Source organism: Haliotis rubra, unplaced genomic scaffold, assembly GCF_003918875.1.
Source record: "Haliotis rubra isolate DU_JTF1 unplaced genomic scaffold, ASM391887v1 Scf1627, whole genome shotgun sequence".
NCBI classification, from domain to species: domain Eukaryota; kingdom Metazoa; phylum Mollusca; class Gastropoda; order Lepetellida; family Haliotidae; genus Haliotis; species Haliotis rubra.
The window spans coordinates 92,051-114,635 of record NW_025765589.1 but is presented as its reverse complement, the minus strand read 5'-3'; the positions used below and the strand labels follow the sequence as shown (position 1 = coordinate 114,635).

Sequence of the window (22,585 nt, the reverse complement as noted above, 5' to 3'; positions counted from 1 at the left end):
CCTGTGCACTTAAAAGAACCCACGAGTCCGTTGGTATATGACCAGATGGTGGCCACATGAATACGTGCAAACACCTAGTTGCGAGTACAGCAACATGCAGTGAATTTGGACAAAGTACTGTGACAATGTGTCCCAGTCCACCCAGCTGTGAATGGGTACCTCGTTAGGATGAGAAAGCCACAATAACTCTGTGCGCCTAGTGGCTGCAAGAGTTGTATACTCTGCAGGGAGTTGAGATTGATAACACGACGTGTTGTTGAGACTGACATCCAATGATCGAGGGAAAAAATACCAGCGCCTTGAGCAAGAACTAGTTGCCTGGATATGTGCGCAATATAAATTTCGTATAATTATAATAATTACAGTCATCATGACCCTCGTCTTCCACACCATCATCATCATCAGCAGCAGCAGCAGCAGCAGCATTATCATCAGGATAACAACAACAACAAGACTAAGAACGACACACTGATTTGGACACATTCTCCTGTGCTGGGCATTCTTCACGTTCTCAGAAAGAAGCAGAAAGACGTCAGGAAAGGATATTTGGGGTAGAAGGATCGACAATTTGAAAGATGGTCCTAGAGGAGGCATAACCTCCGCTCATATGACGACGTGCATGCGTGTGTATGTGTATGTGCGGCAGCTTGTACTAGCCCAGACTTAAGCTGGTTTTATAGTGCTAGCCCACTGAGATACCATGCCGCAGTGAAGCATGAATTCCCCACTCAGACACATTATACTGACTCCGAGCCGACTAGTCCTTGTTGTACCCATTAATGCCGAGCGCCAGGCAGGGACCAACAGAGACCATATTGTAACGTCTTTTGGTATGACGCGGTCGGGGATCGAACCCGCGACCTTCCGCTCTCCGGGCGGACGCTCTAACCAGTACACCACGGAGGCGGTCAGATTTCCTCAGGTTCTGAATTCCCCATCTGACTGGGACTCAATTTAAATGGGTTTATTTGTTGCTATCGACATTATACATATTCACTGTATAAACAATGTCTTGAGAAGATGAGCAGCCTTGCCGAGTCCTTCACTTTGATGAAGAGGGTTCGATTCCGCACACATGGGCACAATGTGTGAAGCCGATTTCTGGTGTCCTCCGCCGTGATATTGCTGGAATATTGCTAAAAGCGGAGATAAACTAAACTCACTCACTCATTCACTCACTCACTTTGATGAAGTTTGGTGGCCAGCAAAGTAAAACCAGGGGCCTTCTGTTTGCTGCTCAGGACCAGTCACTTCCTTGTCGTAACTGCCAATGTGGCATTGTGCGTCAAAATGTAAATGTGAAATGTAGATTATGTAATGACTTTTGTTTATACTGTCCAACACTTTGACAGCGGATGCCCAGTGTCGGTACAAAACAGCATCTAAGCGACACGATGGCGTCGCTTGGTCATTATATCAACATCTGTGACATACTTGTGGTTTAACTCAGAGGTCCATCCATGGTACGACCCATGATATGTTGAGGGAGTCATGGAAAATGACAACTATAAAATTCTTTGGAAAAGCCCATATCCAAACCAGCTAACCTGAACTTGTCCTTTTTGATAAAACTAATGAATCTTGTATATCATGGAATTTTATGTCCCTTTTGACAGTAATGTGATTAACAAGAATCAGGAAAACCGTGACAAATATGCGGAAATGTTTCAAAAGGTCACGACTGCATCTCAAGTACCAAGCTGTCCCACTACACAGTGTTTTTGGCGCCTTAGTTTTGGTACCTGCTAATCCCTTGACAGAGCACACGACTTTGCTGCCAAGACGTTCGGACTCTCTTGATAATGCAGAAAAGCTACCGAGTTGTATTAAAATTATACGAAAAAGATCTTGGTGGGTTCGACCAGGAAGCGCTTCCTGGGAGAAATCCCATCCACTGCCTGGGCTTTAGAGGGCAGGGACACTGAGCTGATGATGAGCTTTACAAGCCTGATCGTGCCAACATCACCCGAAGCCCGTTTGCTGCATTCAGGTGTTTCAATCTGTAAATAACAACGATGATAATTTATACAGCGCCCAATATCGATCAATAGGGGTTCTATTTGGTTGAACTGAAAACGTTGTCAGCTATTTTGTGGAACATATTGCATCTTAATAAGGTCTTTCCCACATGGGTAAAATGTGTGAAGCCCATATCTGGTGTCACCCGCCGTGATATTGGCGTAAACTAAACTCACTCGCTAATAAGGTCTGTAACTGGACACTATATTTTATTACGGCAACAGGTGAAAGAAATGTGACTGCTCGGTCGCCAATTGTTGTTTATCTGTTTGGTTATAGAGTAGGATAACGCTGGACCACAGACGAGTAGAAGCACCAGTTGCATGTGGGCTGACCAGGTGTGTTAGGAAAGGGCAGGTGTTGTCTATTATGAGTGAGTGAGTGAGTGAGTGAGTTTGGTTTTACGCCGCTTTTAGCAATATTCCAGCAATATAACGGCGGGGGACACCAGAAATGAGCTTCGCACAATGTACCCATGTGGGGATTCGAACCCGCTTATTCGGCGTGACGTGCGAACGCTTTAACCACTTGGCTACCCTACCGCCCCCCGTCTATTATGAGCAAGAAGAATAATGTTTGATTTCATCCGTTGTTTGACATGAACTAAGTGGAGGGTTTTGAAGAATGGTGGTTTATGTTCCCAGTACAAGTAACAGTATCAGCTGGTTTGGGTTTCCTTACCGGTTGGTTGGGAATGCATGGTGAAATGTTGAGGAACACAGAATTACAGTCATGTGCAGTTAAACACCATGCATTTTCAGAGACACACGAGCTGCTTCACTAAACGACCAATCCACAGGTACGTCGGTTTTGACCGAAACACCATCATCATCTATTGACATCATCCTCCACGTCAGCATTAACATCATCATCAGCATCAGCAGCAACAGCAGCACTAGAGTCCAACTCCAACCTGATCAGATTGTCAGGCTCACTGACATCGATGATTTAAATGAGTGAACCCACATCGCGAATATCTCTCCTCCTGATGACAATCACAGAATTCGAGTGGTAGGGCAGCCTAGTGGTTAGTTAATTCACGGGGTTCGATTCCCCACATGGGTCCAATGTGTGAAGTCCATTTCCGGTGTCCACCACCGTGATAGCTGAAATATTGCTAAAAGTGGCGTAAAACTAAATTCACTCCCTCCCTCTTTCACTCACTCACTCGGCTATTCACAAACCGACGTCACATAGCCTGGGGTATTGCTTATTTTGGCGTTGAACAACAAAGAAATCTTCCAACCGAGATAGGCCAACACTGCGCAAGTATTGCAGAGATGATGCAACAATAGATTCAGTTTGTTTGTTTCCGTAACAAAACCGAAATCACAGCTGTGTCGTCGCCGTTCGATATATTGCCGTCACACCAGCTCATTTCACGGTCCTGCTGCACACACTGCATGCTACATCTACTGCACGACGAGGACGCAACTAATCATGCTGCTGGGATGGATACAAATGGGAAACACTGTTTGCCCCATTGGATTAACCTGTGACGGAAAGGTAATGAAGAATGAATGTTTACTATCATAAATAACAGCATTTCGTTTTTGTCACAGCACGTCATCTGATCAGGTAGCTGAGGCCAAAGGGGTGGATATACTGCTATATTCTGCTTGAACTATATCGAAATCTATGTATCTGTACTTTCAGATGAGCTAGGTATCTGTATAGTGTTGTAAGGATTCTCTGTCCTTAAATTGTGATGTTGGAGTGTGTACATAACAATGATAATACTTTATCACCCCTAGGTGAATTCTTTTTTAAATTATTAACTGATGACATTCTTAAATATTTAAAATGACATAGAGGGTAAGGAAGCACAAAATACCACAATAGATAAACAAAGTTAACGGTCATTTAAAAGGCGAATACTTGCTGGAATAAAAGAATTTTGAACTCTTTTTGTTTTGAAACGGGGCATATGTAGTATCGGCGGTGTGAAGGTAAAAGATTACATTCAGAAAATACAACGTTGCTATAATGAGATAAAATTCTCTCAGAGAGGTTAAGAACACGGGAATATAAGCGAGAAGGTAAATCCGAAACAGACACCCCAGAGATTGTACTTATAATTAAAATGGGTTGGTTAAGCCAGAGACCATATAATAGACCTATGATATGGTCTCTGGTTAAGCTAAGATTTGCTTTTGATGTTAAGAGAGCCATACCTGCATTGAATTGAAAAGGTGAAAATACTTTCAACAAAACGACGATTAACAGCAGCAGCACCTTTTTGCTAATGTTAAAAGATCTCAGTTTGCGCATAAAATACAATATGGCTTGTGAGTGTGAATTTGTAAAAATGATGGACTTGGTCCTATATGGCGACATGAAACCTGAACTCAACTCCACTCACCTGACCTACATTGCAACCATTATATCAGATGAAATTTTTTAATGCAACTGTATTTTGTTTAATCAGTGACTGATTCTGTGAGTGAAGATCTGGGTCTTAAGCAACCCATGCTTATCGTGAGAGGCTACTAACGAGAACGGGTGGTCAGGCTAGCTTGTTGATACTTGTTATCGTATCCCTGGTCGGGAATTGATAGATACAATGAATTTATACATTGATACACTTATGTTTGACACAGTTATAAGGGTTCAGATCGGGACACGGATGCTATATTTACCCGGCTACCAATAGGTCCTGTAAATAGGTCACGGTGTAAATAGTACTTCCGGTGACAAACAACGTTTCATACCTTTTCCAATGGTCTCATGGTTGTCAGCTGACAGTAAGGAACCGATAATCCTAGCAGGAATAACAAATTCTCGATCTAACCATTCCCACATTAGTCAACTATTACTACTGTCAACAGCTGTGACAGCCAAACATGGTTCTACACTTGGACCGGTCTAGTAAAGTCATATTTTGCGGTCGCGCAATTTGGAACCAGAACTGCTCGCGCAAAGGGAGCCGGGAACCAGCTTAGTACCGGAAGTAGCGCCTCGCGAGACGTACAGGCCCTATTAACCTACCTATCTTAAATTGATGAGACAAAACCCTTTGCACATTCATAGGAAATATCTGCGAAAAGCAGAGACGATTGTACAGTCGATTAAAACAGATGTGTATGGCATCATTGTGTATAGTCATCCAGTGTATAAATTATCTATAACGCCTACGATCTTTTACGATTGTTAGCAGAATGTGTATGATAAGCACCATCTGCTAGCTGAAACTGGATGTATAACAGTCTTCAAAGTTCAACATATCATGGTATTTAAGATAATTAAGTACAAATTGCCCTCTTAAATATGCATTCCGAGATGAAGTACTGTATTCAAACGACTGAAAATTTAAAATTATCATGTCTACATTTTTATTGCAACCATCGAGAAGGGAAGTATGTAAACATGTATGACAGTAAACAACGATTATAACTAAATTTGTTCGCAATAACCGTAGTTCGTTATGCACATTTCTACTAAAATATTCTGCAAGTGACAAGGACCTACAAAACGTTCGTTACATCCGAACATTTGTGTTCGTTATAAACCAACATTATCGTATTGTGTAAATGTGAAACGGAATTATATAAAATGAACTTACATTTACAACATGGCCATACATTTCCCTTCTAAATGCAAGGTCATTCGTGTGAGCACCGTTGAAACTTGTATGAAGCCATCCGTATTGTGTGTGTGTTTTTGTCTCTAACCTAAATCAACGACAGAAGGCGGGAAAACAAAGACAAATTAGAAAAACTACTCTATAAATGTATCAATGGTGTAAACTAAAATATACAAGAAATATACACCTTTGGGATTATATTCAAAAACAACGAACGTCGTAAATATTTTTAAACGTGTGTGAATGTGATTTACAAGTAACAAGCATTGTGTACGTGATCCAAAGACGCCAACACGGTCCCAAACCACCAGGTGTGGGCGATCTCATGTACGTCAGTATACCCTCTTTGCTGCGGAAACATTTGTTTACAAAATATATTGGTTGGTTAATTGGTTTGTTGTTTAACGCCGCGCTCAGCAATATTTATTATTTATTATTATAGGATATTTTTATAGCGCACATATCCACGCACGAGTGCATGCTCAAGGCGCTGGTATTTTTTGCCTCGTATCATTGGATGTCAATCTCAACGGCACATCGCATTATCAATCTCAACTCCCTGGGGAGTATACAACTCTTGCAGCCACTCGGCGCACCGAGTTATTGTGGCTTTCTCATCCTAACGAGGTACCCATTCACAGTTGGGTGGACTGGGACACATAGTCACAGTACTTTGTCCATGTTCACTGCACGTTGCTGTACCCGCAACTAGGTGTTTGCACGTATTCATGTGGCCACCATCTGGTCAAATACCAACGGATTCGTGGGTTCTTTTAAGTGCACAGGGTTGTGTACTGTACACTAGGGGTTGTGACAACGCTGAAAGAGTCTACACACAAAGTTGACTCCAAGGTTTTTACACCCGGTCACAGGTGGGCTCGATCCCGACACCTCAACCTCGCTGGATCACTAGACTGGCGCCTTAGCCAGCTCGCCCACCGCGGCCCATATTCCAGCTATATGGTGGTGGTCTGTAAAAAAACGATTCTGGACCAGACAATCCAGTGATCAACAGCAAGAGCGTATAAAAATAATATTTCATGAAATAAGGTAAACGGGGTTCATAACTGCGATGTTTGTGTCGGTATAGCTGCTGGAAGAAGATGAAGCTGCAGAGTCAGCCAATGTGATACCAGGAAGGCCACTCGAATATAACGTACAAAGTTCGAGGGAGTTATTTTGGTTTAATTTAATAACCATGTAGGGTTGATGGGGTAGTCAAGCGTTTTAAGTCACAGTGGGTGAGGGGCGGTTTGGTAGCCCACTGGTTATAGCGCTCGTTCGTCACGCCTAACACTAAGTGTGAAGCCCAATTCTGCTGTCCCCCGCCATGACATTGCAGGAATATTGTAGGAATATTGCGGCGTAAAACTAAACTCATCCACCCACTCAATAATATCTATTCAATTGACTGAAGATGTCATTTGTGCTCAATATAAACGTTGTGCCTCTGAGGTATGTTACTGAAAACCATTTGAAATGTCAACAGAGTTGTTTAAGGCTCAAGTTACGAAGCAAAGCTAATTCAAGTAGAATGTAATTATTATTCATGTCCTGAGTTCTAAATACACTCAATTATTTAAGTTAATAACTTAACCATTCGAAGTTAAATATATTTTGAATTTTTCTTTTCTTTTAATATTCAAAAAAAATTTTGATATGTTTATTTCCCCGTAGATTCCATTGCAGTACCAGAATATTTGATCAAAGACAATGTAAGGAGACTATAACCAGTTAACGTGAATGAATCATACATTACTACCTAAAAGTTCATTCCCCTTATCGCGCTAAGAACGCGTGTAACACGCATGTGACACGAGTGTGCAACGGGTGTGTAACGCGTTTAAGTCCCGTGTCACACGCGTGTGCAACGAGACACGCACGCGTGTTGACGTCACTTATATCAAAGAGATGAAATCAGCTCGACAAGGAAAGCAATGATTTCACAGGTACATGCGGTAGTACGGGAGACATTACATAGGTCAGGTAACACTTAGACTTACGTTGGAGTTGCTGTGTACACTGACAGTGGGGTGGCCTAGTTCTGAAAACGATCGCTCATCACGCCGAGGACACGGGTTCGATTCCCCACATGGGTTCAATGTGTGAAGCCCATTTCCAGTGTGCCCGCCGTGATATTGCTGACATATTGCTAAAAGAAGCGTAACACTAAACTCACTCACTCACTCCTGTGCACATAGTGAATAGTAGTCAGGATGAAGGCCTGGGTTCGATTCCCCACATGGATACAACAAATGAATGTAACTTTTGGTATCCCACGAGTAATTCTGCTGAAATATTGCTAAAAGTGGCGTAAAACTAAACTCACTCCCATAGTAAGTAGAGACATCATTTCGTAATGACATAATTCCATTCTTATCATAATTATTGGAATTTCGGGTTAAATATTTCTTCAGTAACTTCAATCGGAGCGCGGGGTTTGAATTATCAAAATGTATGGTTAACTAGAGTCGGTGAGTTCACCGCATTATCTGACCGTGTCAACCATTGCTGAATATATCAGTCACTAGATTGTCTGGACCAAACTCGACTGTTTAATTACCCATAGTTTTCGCATAGCTGTAACTGTGCATAGAGGGACGTTTAAATAACACATCCATGTGTCAATAAAGTCAGCGCGCCTGACCACCCGATAAAAACAGTAACATGAAGCTTAGTATTGCTACTCGTAACGATATGTCAAGTTTGGTTGTTCGTAAAGATTACTTTTAGTGTTCTTTACGTACGTACTAAGCCTAAGAAGCCACAATACGGTTTGCAGGGTTGCGTCCCTTAGGAACACCAGAAGCCTGAGATGGTGGCTCAAATTTCGTTTCGCCCACGTGTCCAGGGTACTCAGCACCACAGTTGGTTTCGTCGTAGTGGTTAACTCCTGAGAGCTGTATCATGGGATGCTTTACCCCCGCACTGAGCTGACTCATACAACTAGACTATTGTTAGAAGCGGCATCAAACCCAAATCACTCACTCATTCGTGTGTTCATAAACGCTTTAATGCCACTACCGTATTTTTGTCATTTTCAAGTAGTACATATTTTTACTATACCTTCTGTGTTCATCAGGATCCGGGGCGGTTGGGTAGCCTTAGTTGTTAAAGCGTTCGCTCGGCACGCCGAGGACCCGGGTTCGATTCCCCACACGGATTCAATGCGTGAAGCCCATTTCTGGTGTCACCCGCCGAGATATTGCTGAAATACTGCTTAAAACCTCACTCAATCATCAGGATCATTACTGTATAATCGCGAAGGTTATTGAAGTAACTATGGTATCAAGGTACACATGAACTTTATGTATATCTATATATGCTATAGCTTTAGGCATGCCTAACTGAATTAAATACATTAAATGTCCTACGTTCTATTTAATGATGACATATGAGTGGCGAGAATGAGCAGTTGTGAGTGATCTGATCTTGACACATCGATCCATCGTATCTCAATATAACATCGAATGATATTTGTTGATTCCCTGTTGGAAAATGATGGTTTTTATGATAAAAACAAAATTAATATGAATACTGGTCGACAAAGATACATCGTGCTTAGTGATTTGGCTGTGAAAAAGATACAGACGTAGGCTGTTTTCAGCAATGCATAGTGTCTCCATGTTGTACTTTACAATATCACCCAACCCGTGAAGATCCGGGTTAGAATTGGTCTTCAGCAACTCACGCTTGTCGTAAAAGGCGACTCACGCTGAGTAACGGGATCGGGTGGTCATGCTCGCTGAAATGGTTGACACATGTCATCGTACCTCAATTGCACAGATGAGATCATTAGATTGTCCGGTCCAGACTCGATTATTTACAGACCGCCGCCATATATTGCTGGAATATTGCTGAGTGTGGCGCAAAACAGCAAACCAACAAACTACATAATCACCTATTTCATCCTTCACGCTGTTGGCAAAGTCAGTCATCGCGAATTCGACTTGAGAACAAATGAGATCAGAGAGAGAACTGAAATGCAATGCTACTTCTCCAAGGTCCTGATCACAGCTGACAGCTGATCACCTTCCGGGTCGGCAGGACTAGATAGCATTACCACCCAATTACAACCCAACCCAGATGTGCCCGCCATACAGAACAACGTCTTCTGACCTTGATATTCTCCCAAGGGCTGCAGCCAAGTACGGTTGTAGCGAACTAGAATTAGAGCTCCCATGGAGTTCTTTATAATCGTAGTAACTGCACGCCTTGGAGAATATCTAGGTTAGAATCGGTCACTCATGTTAGTTCGTTTCAACCGTAGTTCGTTATATCGTATTTATATCATAGTTCGTTTAATCACTCTGATCTGAGTGAGTGAGTTTAGTTTTACGCCGCCTTTAGAAATATTCCAGCACTATCACGGCGGGGGACACCAGAAATGGGCTTCACACATTGTACCCATGTGGGGAATCGAACCCGGGTCTTCGGCGTGACGAGCGAACGCTTTAACCACTAAGCTACCCCACCGCCCCACTCTGATCTGAAAATGTATGCATGTTGACCCCATCATGACTATCCCATAACATGGTTGGTCGTGTGGAAGGCTGCCCCGTTTCCATAAGGATAGTAAAAACTTTGGAGTCAACTTTGTGTGCAGACTCTTTCAGTGTTGTCACATCCCCTAGTGTACAGTACACAACCCTGTGCACTTAAAAGAACCCACGAGTCCGTTGGTATATGACCAGATGGTGGCCACATGAATACGTACATACACCTAGTTGCGGGTACAGCAATGTGCAGTAAAACTTGGACAAAGTACTGTGACTATGTGTCCCAGTCCACCCAGTTGTGAATGGGTACCTCGTAAGTATGGGAATGCCACAGTAACTCGGTGCGCCTAGTTGCTGCAAGAGTTGTACGCTCCCCAGGGAGTTGAGATTGACATCCAGTGAACGAGGGAAAACCTACGCCTTTGAGCAGCGTTGAGCTTGATATCGGCATCTATACAAATGAACGAGGATATACTACGGTTATAAACAAACTATAACGAGGGGCGCGCCTTTGAGCAGCATGAAACAGCGAGCTGGATATCCATTAGTTCGTTATAAGCGCTTCGTTAAAAATACAAATGCGCATTGCATTGACATATATGGATGGATATTTGACTACGGTTGAATAACATGAACTACCTTTGACGAGGGCGACTAATTGTGACATAAAACTAACATGAAACTGAACAGCGCCTTTGACAAAACTTCCTTCGTTATGAAACTACCATTGACATAGTTCGTTATGACATATGAAAACTACCTTTGACGTTCGTTTAAATATGAAACCACGTTACGTATGAAGGACGTATCAACACATGGCGGGCATAATGCGCTATCTTTGACATATTGAAACTACCTTTGACGTATATACCTTTGAAACTACCCTTTGACATATGAAACTACCTTTGACGTGACACGTATGAAACTACCTTTGACGTATGAAACTACCTTTGACATATGAAACTACCTTTGACGTATGAAACTACCTTTGACGTATGAAACTACCTTTGACATATGAAACTACCTTTGACATATGAAACTACCTTTGACATATGAAACTACCTTTGACATATGAAACTACCTTTGACGTATCAAGTGAGGTTGGTAGGAAAACCATGTACGAAGTTCGGATCATATCCTCCGACCCGTGAAGATCCGGGTTAGAATCGATCTTCAGTAACCCATGGTTGTCGAAAGAGTCGACTAAAGGGATCGGGTGGTCAGGCTCGCTGACTTGGTTGACACATGTCATCGTATCCCAATTGCGTAGATCGATGCGCGTTCTGTTGATCACTGGATTGTCTGGTCCATACCCCCTTATTTACAGACCGCCGCCATATAGCTGGAATGTTGCTGAGTGCGGCGTAAAACAACAAACTATCATCTTCATCTGACTCACTCACTCACTCACTCATATTTTCCGTGCCGGCTTAATGGGGATTGGGTGGCAAGGCTTGTGTTTCAGTGATCAGGATGGCGTGGAAATATGTTCATGGCCGGTATGTCAGGTGTGTCAGGTTGGCATTTGGCTATTGTTCCAGGTTGTTTTGACGTCACAGAACTATTGCTGACTGTGTCGTTACAATTATTCACCAACACACAATGACAGTAAATCCCAAACCTGTTTTGTAGGCCGCATGTCGACGCATATGCAGTGACCTTTATTATATACGTTAACTACCTCAGTGTGTATGTAGGCTGACAGGCTTACATTATCTCAAACCTGTTTAGAATGGCAAATCCAAATCGGCTTCTAATCTCTCCGCAGCGAAATACATTCGGTGGAACAGTTTTCACGAAGCCTTGGGGCGTAAGTAAATTCCTATCTTAACGTGTACAAGCAGCCTGATAGTACATAATATTAGAGATGTGGGTCACAAGAAATACTATTCCGTAGTAAATATAGCGTCGTGTAGGATGTCAGGTGCTGGCGATTAGAGATGGGTTGGGTGTGTCATTTCAGAGGCGGTCGGGTAGCCTAATTGTTAAAGCGGCCGCTCGTCACGCTGAAGACCCAGGTTCGCTTCCCCACATGGGTACAATGTGTGAAGCCCGGGGTCCCTCGCCGTGATATTGTTCGAATATTGCTTAAAGCGGGGTAGAAGCATGCTCGTTTACTTATTTCACTATACAACAGCATGACAAGTCTCCCACGCGTATTGCGAAGCATAGTTTCACTTAATCTGTTTGACCTTTTTGATAAATTCAGACATAGTAATTTTCGCTTTTATCTTATCACAACTGTGCCTACGTTATTTTTTCGTTTTATATCATAGAATTCTGGTCACGTCTTCATTGAATGACCTGAGTAGGATTGAGTATGGTTTTACGCCGCTTTTAGCAATATTGTGGGGAACCCCAGAAATGGGCTTCACATATTGTACCAATGTGGGGAATCGAACCCAGGCTAGCTATTCTCGAAACGTTCGTAGCCTTACGAACTTCTTAAGCCCATTCTTAACACACTGGCTTCGATCAAAGTTACGAACTCTTAGGGCTACGAACGTTTCGAGAATAAGGGCCCAGGTCTTCAGCTTGACCAGCGAACGCTTTAACCACTAGGCTACCCCTCGTCCCGACTCAATGACCTGATGCTATATATATGGAGTTGGACATATTTTGCCACAATTGTGCTGACGAAGATAAGTAATTTCGTCAGTAATTTCACCATATTTCACCATATATAACCACATTTCACCGCCTCCGAGATAGTGACGGATCGTCCGCCAGAACAGTAGGTGGTCATTTGATCGACAACGTCACGCCACAATTACGTTAAGCGTGGGTGAGTGAGTTTAGTTTTACGCCGCACTCAGCAATATTCCAGCTATATGGCGGCGCGCTGTAAATAATCGAGACTTGACCAGACAACCCAGTGGTCAACAGCATGAGCATCGATCTGCGCAAATGGGAACCGATGACATGTGTCAATCAAGTCAGCGAGCCTGACCACCCGATCCCGTTAGTCGCCTCTTACGACAAGCATAGTCGACTTTTGTGGCAAGCATGGGTTGCTGAAGACCTATTCTACCCCGGATCTTCACGGGTCAATTACGTTAAGATGTGGTACTTTTTGTTACCCTGCCTCACGGTCAGCATCAAGTGAATAAAATAAATACTAGATGACTCGGAATAAGTAATTAACCTGTGTGGTGTCCATGCTCAACTACAGCATGGTATCCCAGTATTCTAACAGTAAAAACATTCTGACATCAGTCCATGCATACACGTCACTGTTTAAATGCAATCATCCCGAATGCAACGTTAAGCTCTAGTTCACACCGCCATATAGCTGGAATATTGCGTTAAACATCAAACCAACCCTTTTTCACATCACCTCACATCACCTCACATCACCTCTCCAAAGAAAGAAGCCTCTTGTGTTAGTTATTCGAAAACATATTGGGCCTCGTCCTACAAAGCGGTCGCGCTATACGACAGTCGTAGGTCTATGTTACAGTATGGAATTACCGATCACCTAAGCGTTACGATGTCTTTGTGGAACGAGGCCCTGGTTTCTGTGACCTACACCTCATTCACCTTCCATAGAAGCCTATAAAGTAGGACACAAAAGCAAGTCACTTTTCTGGAGAAAATTAATTCGCCCAGGTCAGGTGAAGCATTTGATGAGTTTCTTATTTGACATGTTTGTTACGGAGTCGTGTTGGTATTCAGTGTCAAGTTGCAGTTAATGGTATGGCGCCGATGAATCAGTTAGATATCAAAGATTTAAAATTAATCATAGATATCATGATAATCTCATTTTAAATTCAGTTTGACATTTTGAGCGGATTAAGGTAAATGATTTACAATAAAATATCACTATACTCCTCGTCAGCTAGTTCCTGAAAAAAAAGACCAAAAATGGACATGCTGTTCATTTAGGGAAATTGTATGAAACATACAAGACCTTCAGGATGATGTCTCAAGCTCGAGACAAACGTTTGTTCGACATGTTGATCATCAACTTACGCAATGTTTATCAACCAAACGCACTCATATGAAACACCGAGACGCCTATTCTGCACTCAAGCTAGATATACAGGACACGATAACAATGTTGCATTTGATTTATTCTACCATGGTTGGACCGCATGACTCATCCCGGCACGAACCGAGCCTTTCAGTTGATCGGATACGACATAGCCTTCCGACAGTGACTATTAAGTAGATCAGCTGAAAATAGTGTGTTTACGTGAAGCGCGTTCATCGCCAGAACCTCGGTGTGCATATCAAGGAATTGAAGCTCGCTTCAGTCCAACTAAGCTACGTACTGACCATGAATATCACTTATACGTTTATGCTTCTAATACCACGGGGTTATGGATATGAGGGTCTGTGCTAAATATATCAAATATTTAATTGAAATAAGCCAATTCTCCTTGCACGGGATTGGCGGCTGTACAGATCGTGTTTCGTGGATGGTTCATGCAGCTTTCATAAGATTGGTCTGAGCTTTTTTTACGCATTCCTGTCCAAATAATTTAATTGTTCTTTCTGTGACAGCCCATCGTGCTGACAATGTCAAAACCGGAAGCAATGGATTCTTGTCCTCCCGAGATAAAGATTTTATACCCAAACGAAGGGAAGGCTTGATTGTCTCTTGATCCATGAAACCAGCCGATCAATCCGCTGACTGAATGGTTTATTCTCATGAAGATCACGCAATAGTGACATAGAGAAAAATGTACAGATTTGTTTCATGGGAGCATACGTAGTCCGGTTTTCACATAGTTGCTTATTTTTAACAATAGTGCTTTATGCGTACAAGACATGAGGGATATAAATTTATCGAATGATGGATAATTACAATAATAGTTTGGTAGGAATGAATTTCTTACATTACTTAAACATGGACAATATAACATGAAGTGAAGTTCATCTCCTATTGTGTTCTTACACAGTGTACATAATCTTTCTTCTTTAATAATATTATACCATCTTCCTGTTTCTATTGAAAGTTTATGGTTACAAGTTCTAATATAGGTAAGCCAAATGCGTACATTTAATGACCAGGTTAAGGTGTGTTCTATATACCAAGGGGGCGGTGGGGTGGTCAAGTGGTGAAAGCGTTCGCCCATTACGAGGAAGATCCGGGTTCGAGTCCCCTCATGGGGTCAGTGTTCGAAGCCCATTTCTGTGTCCCTCGCCGCGATGCTCTAGATATAAACTCTGTCAAAAAAGAAACGCAACCCCTGTCCTCAGATATGAAAAATTCGTTTGAATGAAGTTATTGCTTCCAAACTAAATGTTATTCGAATGTATTGAAATTATACACGTAATTAATGAAGATTACCATCCAAACAACTGCATTTGTACGCATAAGTGTATTTTATTGCTTATTCCGTCACAACGCATGAAATGACCCTCATGGTGACTTCGCACAAAAAAAACACATGCAAATCATGAAAATGGCAGTTAATGTAGGGGTGTATAAAAGCCCATGTGCTTTCGTATTATATTCATTCATTTGTCGCATGAAAAACTGTGTGAAAATGCCACGATTGAGTGCTGCCGACCGAAATATCGCCATTGGTCGTGTTCAAGCCGGAGAAAGTTTTGGAACTGTTGCACGGCACCTAAATGTTCACAAAACAACGATATCCCGACTTTGGAGCCGCTACAAGAACTTCAATTTGACCAACGATCGCCCGAGAAGTGGAAGGCCAAGAATCACGACCCCCCTTCAAGATCGGTACATCCGGGTCCATCACCTGCGTAATCGGCATGCCCTACCAACCGTGACTGCCACACAAATACCAGGTTTGAGGAGAGTGTCAGCTCAAACGATTAGGAACCGTCTGAAAGAAGCGGGTTTACGTGCCTGTAGACCAGTTGTTGGACCTGTACTACCCCCTACATCTCCGCCGACGACTCAGGTGGTGCAACAACGTAAGGATATGGACTTTACAAAACTGGAGGCGCATCTGGTTTTCTGATGAATCCCGTTTTCTTTTGCAACATCACGACGGAAGAAAACGTGTGTATAGGAGACGTCATGAACGTTTTGCGCCCATCTGCGTCCGACAGGGGGACAGATTTGGCGGAGAAAGCGTTATGGTTTGGGGATCCATCTCATACAACCAGAAATCAGACTTGGTGATCGTTGAAGGGAACCTGACAGCCCAACGTTACATCAACCACGTATTACAGCCTCACCTTCTCCCGATTATTGACCAACAGACACAGATTTTTCAACGGGACAACGCCCGGCCTCATACTGCACGTGCAACAATGAACTTTCTGCAGAATTCCAACGTCAATGTCTTGCCATAGCCCTCTAAATCACCAGACCTCAACTCTATTGAACACCTGTGGGATACTCTGGGTCGACGCGTACGTCAACGTCAGCCGCCGCCACAGACGCTGCAACAGCTCGGCGTTGCACTGCAGGAGGAGTGGGGAGCCATTCCCCAGGAAAGAATCCGGCGTCTTATCCGTTCTTGTCCAAGGAGATGCCGTGCAGTGATTGCAGCGCGTGGTGCTCATACGAGATACTGAGAAAGACGCCCCCCTGGTGACAAACTGGTGTCTGTGAGATGACTTTTGAAATGACAATTTTAAACATGCCCATCTTGGTTATTATTCTGCCAAATTTCAGACTTCTGTCTTAAATAATAAAAATGCTGTGTCGTCTTAAAACTTCAGATCAAAATCTCTAAAATACAGGGGTTGCGTTTCTTTTTTGACAGAGTTTATTTCTAAAAGCAGTGTAAAACTACAGTTGGCCTGTCTAATGATAATAGCGCCCATTTGGCAAGTACTATATGTGATATAATTAATTTAATTTATATGATTGGTTTAACCATCTTGCCATCATAGTGCTTTACGCCCATGATAATCAGACAGATCATACATGTAAAGTAATTTGTTTTTGTTGCTATCTGTTGATAGTTTATTTGACTTTGATAGAATCCTTCAAGTCTCTCTTAGAGACCTCGTACAAAATTTATGTTCAATAAATTATCCATAATCATTTAATTTTCACCAACACTTCAGCTCTAGCAGCCTTAAGCATCCCCCTTGTCAAACCCTACCAAACTAAACAGACCCCCCTTTCAGTCCTAACAGCCATTACCCATCCTCTTTTCATTTCGAGCACCTTAAACTCACCCCTTTCAGTCCTAGCAGCCTTTACCCATCCTCTTTTCATCTCGAGCACCTTAAACTCACCCCCTTCAGTTCTAACAGCCATTATCCATCCTCTTTTCATATCGAGCACCTAAACTCACCCCCTTTCAGTCCTAGCAGACTTTACCCATCCTTTTTTCATCTCGAGCAGCTTAAACTGACCTCCTTTCAGTCCTAGCAGACTTTACCCATCCTCTTTTCATCTCGAGCACCTTAAACTCACCCCCTTTCAGTCCTAGCAGCCATTACCCATCCTCTTTTCATCTCGAGCACCTTAAACTCACCCCCTTTCAGTTCTAACAGCCATTATCCATCCTCTTTTCATCTCGAGCACCTAAACTCACACCCTTTCAGTCCTAGCAGACTTTACCCATCCTCTTTTCATCTCGAGCACCTTAACCTCACCCCCTTTCAGTCCTAGCAGACTTTACCCATCCTCTTTTCATCTCGAGCACCTTAAACTCACCCCCTTTCAGTCCTAGCAGACTTTACCCATCCTCTTTTCATTTCGAGCACCTTAACCTCACCCCCTTTCAGTCCTAGCAGCCATTACCCATCCTCTTTTCATCTCGAGCACCTTAAACTCACCCCCTTTCAGTTCTAACAGCCATTATCCATCCTCTTTTCATTTCGAGCACCTAAACTCACCCCCTTTCAGTCCAAGCAGACTTTACCCATCCTCTTTTCATCTCGAGCAGCTTAAACTCACCCCCTTTCAGTCCTAGCAGACTTTACCCATCCTCTTTTCATCTCGAGCACCTTAAACTCACCCCCTTTCAGTTCTAACAGCCATTATCCATCCTCTTTTCATCTCGAGCACCTAAACTCACACCCTTTCAGTCCTAGCAGACTTTACCCATCCTCTTTTCATCTCGAGCACCTTAACCTCACCCCCTTTCAGTCCTAGCAGACTTTACCCATCCTCTTTTCATTTCGAGCACCTTAAACTCACACCCTTTCAGTCCTAGCAGACTTTACCCATCCTCTTTTCATCTCGAGCACCTTAAACTCACCCCCTTTCAGTCCTAGCAGCCTATACCCATCCTCTTTTCATCTCGAGCACCTTAAACTCACCCCCTTTCAGTGCTAGCAGCCTTTACCCATCCTCTTTTCATCTCGAGCACCTTAAACTCACCCCCTTTCAGTTCTAACAGCCATTATCCATCCTCTTTTCATTTCGAGCACCTAAACTCACACCCTTTCAGTCCTAGCAGACTTTACCCATCCTCTTTTCATCTCGAACAGTTTAAACTCACCCCCTTTCAGTCCTAACAGCCATTACCCATCCTCTTTTCATTTCGAGCACCTAAACTCACACCCCTTTTCAGTCCTAGCAGACTTTACCCATCCTCTTTTCATCTCGAACAGTTTAAACTCACCCCTTTCAGTTCTAACAGCCATTATCCATCCTCTTTTCATTTCGAGCACCTAAACTCACACCCTTTCAGTCCTAGCAGACTTTACCCATCCTCTTTTCATCTCGAACAGTTTAAACTCACCCCCTTTCAGTCCTAACAGCCATTACCCATCCTCTTTTCATTTCGAGCACCTAAACTCACACCCTTTCAGTCCTAGCAGACTTTACCCATCCTCTTTTCATCTCGAACAGTTTAAACTCACCCCCTTTCAGTTCTAACAGCCATTATCCATCCTCTTTTCATTTCGAGCACCTAAACTCACACCCTTTCAGTCCTAGCAGACTTTACCCATCCTCTTTTCATCTCGAACAGTTTAAACTCACCCCCTTTCAGTCCTAACAGCCATTACCCATCCTCTTTTCATTTCGAGCACCTAAACTCACACCCTTTCAGTCCTAGCAGACTTTACCCATCCTCTTTTCATCTCGAGCAGTTTAAACTCACCCCCTTTCAGTCCTAGAAACTCATCTCATTTTAGTAGTAGCAGCTTTTATACCCACCCTCTTTTCAGTTCGAGCAGCTTAAACACATCCTCTTTTCACTCCTAGCAGCCATTACCCATCCTCTTTTCAGCTCGAGCATCTTAAATTCACCCCCTTTACATTAAGCTCTATTAACCGTTTCGAAACCCTTCTCCATCGGATTTCCGATACAGACATGATTGTATGTATGCTGTATCGCGTGGACTATAATTTTGTACAACTCTGCAAGGTAGGATTTCAACAACCCAGGAACTATAAGTATAGTTGTGTCTGGAATCCGAGCCCACGGCCAATGTATCTCAACAAGAGGCTGGGCGTCCTTCCTAAAATATATTCTGAAATCTGTATGCATTACAGTAGATTGATTCAGAATGTACATACATATTCGATTCAAGTTTCAGTACATATGACATCATTTTGTTATTCTGGGGCCAAGTTGGCAAAGATGCATAAAAAATGCCCGAAAGCATACATATGACCTTTGCTTTCAACACGGCGGATCAAATAAGTAATGATTCACCGATTTGGCCAATCCGTCATTAATTCTCTGGCCCCAAGCCAGGCGATCGATAGCGACGGAGATCGTATTTTGAAATCTGCTTGAAATAGACCAGCTGTTTGTGACTGACATCGATTTCAGTGCAAGTGTGATTGAAATGTGTTTCACTTCATCGCCGGTCTTGCATTAAAGCGCGTTCTCAAAGGGGCCGTGGTTGAGCAATAAGTCTATCTGTCCACTATTTAACAGCTGTCCATATACGACTGCGATGGCCTGTCTGCCTACGTCTTTTCATTGACGTAATTATGATGTGCGTCGTTGTTGTTCGTTTGATCGCTCTGATCTGAAAATGTATGCGTGCTGATTCTATCATGCCTATATCAACGCATTAGATGGTTGTCTGTTCGTGTGGACGTCTGCCTCTCCGTGTCCATAAAGGATACAATAAACTACGGTTATATCGAACTTTATCCATGTGTGTCCCTGTGTGTGTCCATTTATTTATTTCCTGTCCATCTGTACGTGTGCTCATCCGTTTGTGTGTTCAATTATCTGTCTACCAATCGAATTGTGTAGTCGTCTGTCTGTGTGTCCAATTATCTGTCTTTAGATATGTCTGTATACTCGTCTGTCTGAGGGGCCGTTAGTCTGTATCCAATTATCTGTCTTCCCATTTGTGTGGTCATCTGTCCATCTGTCCATTTATCTGTCTTAAGATATGTCTGTAGACCCGGCTGTCTGTGAGATCATCTGTCTGTCCAATCATCTGTCTGCCCATCTACCTGTGTGGTCATCTGTCTATCTGTCCATTTATCTGTCTTCCCATATGTGTGGTAGACTCTGTCTGTCTGTTCAATATCCAATTATCGTTCTTCCCATTTACCTGTGTGGTCGTCTGTCTATCTGTTCAATTATCTGTCTTCCCATCTACCTGTGTGGTCGTCTGTCTATCTGTCCAATTATCTGTCTTCCCATCTACCTGAGTAGTCGTCTGTCTATCTGTCCAAATATGTGTCGTTAGATATGCCTGTATACTCTTGTGTCTGTGGGGTCGTCTGTCTGTATCCAATTATCTGTCTTCCAATCTTTGAGGTCTTATGTCAGTGTGTCCAATTATCTGTCATCCCGTCGATATCTGTGGTCGTCTGTCTGTGTGTCTAATTATCTGTCTTCCAGTCTGTTTGTGTGCTCGTCTGTCTATGTCCAGTTATCTGTTTTCCCATCTACCTGTGTGCCCATATGTGTATCTATGCGTGTGTCCATCTATCTGTGTGTCTATTTATATGCCCTCCGTGGGTCTATGTGTGTGCCTATATGTTTGCCCATCTGTCTGCGTGCTCGTCAGTCTGTCAGTCTGTCAAATTACCTGCCTTGAGATATGTCTGTATACTCGTCTGTTTGTGTGTCTAGTTATCTATCTGCATATATCTGTGAGGCTGTATGTCTGTGTGTCCAATTACCTGTCTATTAATCTGTATCTGTGCTCGACTGACTCTCTGTCCAGTTGTCTGTCACCCTATCTATCTGTGTGGTCGTCTTGCTGACGTGCCTGTGTACCCATCTATCTGTGTGGTCCTCACCCTATCTATCTGTGTGGTCGTCTTGCTGACGTGCCTGTGTACCCATCTATCTGTGTTTCTATATGTGTATCTGTGTGTCTGCTCCACTATCAGTGTGCCTGCATGTGAGCCCACTTCTCTGTGTATCTACATGTGTATCTGTGTGCCTATATGTGTGCTCATCAGTCCGTTTGTCTAAATATGCCTTGTATATATGCCCATCTGTCTGCGTGTCCACATGTGTGTCTATGTATATGTTCATCTATCTGTGAACCGATATGTTTTCCCATCTATCTGTGTGTCAATATGTATGTCTATATGTGTTCTCATCTATCTGCGTGTCTATGTGTGTGTCCATCTATATGTGTGCCTATATGTGTGTCTGTGTGTATTCTCATCTATCTGTGTGCCGATGTGTGTTCCCATCTATCGGGTTGTCCATTTATCTGTGTGCCTATATGTGTGTCTATCTGTGTCTATATGTCTTCTCATCTATGTGTGTGCCTGTATGTGTGTCCATCTATCTGTGTGCCTATGTGTGTCCATCTTTCTGTGTCTATATGTGTTCTCATCTATCTGTGTGCCTATATATGTTCCCATCTATCGATGTGTCCATCTATCTGTGTACCTATCTGTCTGTGTGCATTTTTGTGTGTCCATCTATCTGTGTGCCTATATGTGTGTCCATCTATCTGTGTGCCTATATATGTGTCCATCTATCTGTGTGCCTATATGTTTGTCCATCTATCTGTGTGCCTACATGTGTCTCCATCCATATATGTGTCTATATGCGTGTCCATCTATCTGTGTGCCTATATATGTGTCCATCTATCTGTGTGCCCATAAATGTGTCCATCTATCTGTGTGCCTATATATGTGTCCATCTATCTGTGTGTCTATACGTGTGTCCATCTTTCTGTGTGTCTATATGTGTGTCCATCTTTCTGTGTGCCTATATGTGCTCCAATCTATCGGCGTGCCTGTATGTGTCTCCATCTATCTGTGTGCCTATCTGTGTGTCAATCTATCGGTGTGCCTATGTGTGTCTATATGTGTGTCCATCTATATGTGTGCCTATATGTCTTCCCATCTATCTGTGTGCCTATATGTGTGTCCATCTATATGTGTGCCTATATGTCTTCCCATCTATCTGTGTGCCTATATGTGTGTCCATCTATCTGTGTCTATATGTGTTCCCATCTATATGTGTGCCTATATATGTGTGTCCATCTATATGTGTCGGTGTGTTCCCATCTATCTGTGTGCCTATATGTTTGTCCATCTATCTGTGTGCCTACATATGTCTCCATCCATATATGTGTCTATATGCGTGTCCATCTATCTGTGTGCCTATATATGTGTCCATCTATCTGTGTGCCCATAAATGTGTCCATC

At 42.9% G+C, this 22,585-nt stretch overlaps 1 protein-coding gene across 2 annotated transcripts in view; it reads left to right on the top strand.

Annotated features, from left to right (window-relative positions):
- The first annotated feature begins 3,430 nt into the window (after window positions 1-3,430).
- LOC124271708 overlaps window positions 3,431-22,585 on the top strand; it is an 86,869-nt gene continuing 67,714 nt past the window's right edge. For both annotated transcript variants that reach the window (XM_046706874.1, XM_046706868.1), the window contains exon 1: window positions 3,431-3,525. In XM_046706874.1, coding sequence (XP_046562830.1) covers window positions 3,460-3,525 — 66 coding nt within the window. In that variant the 5' untranslated portion in view covers window positions 3,431-3,459. The remainder of the gene's footprint in view (window positions 3,526-22,585) is intronic.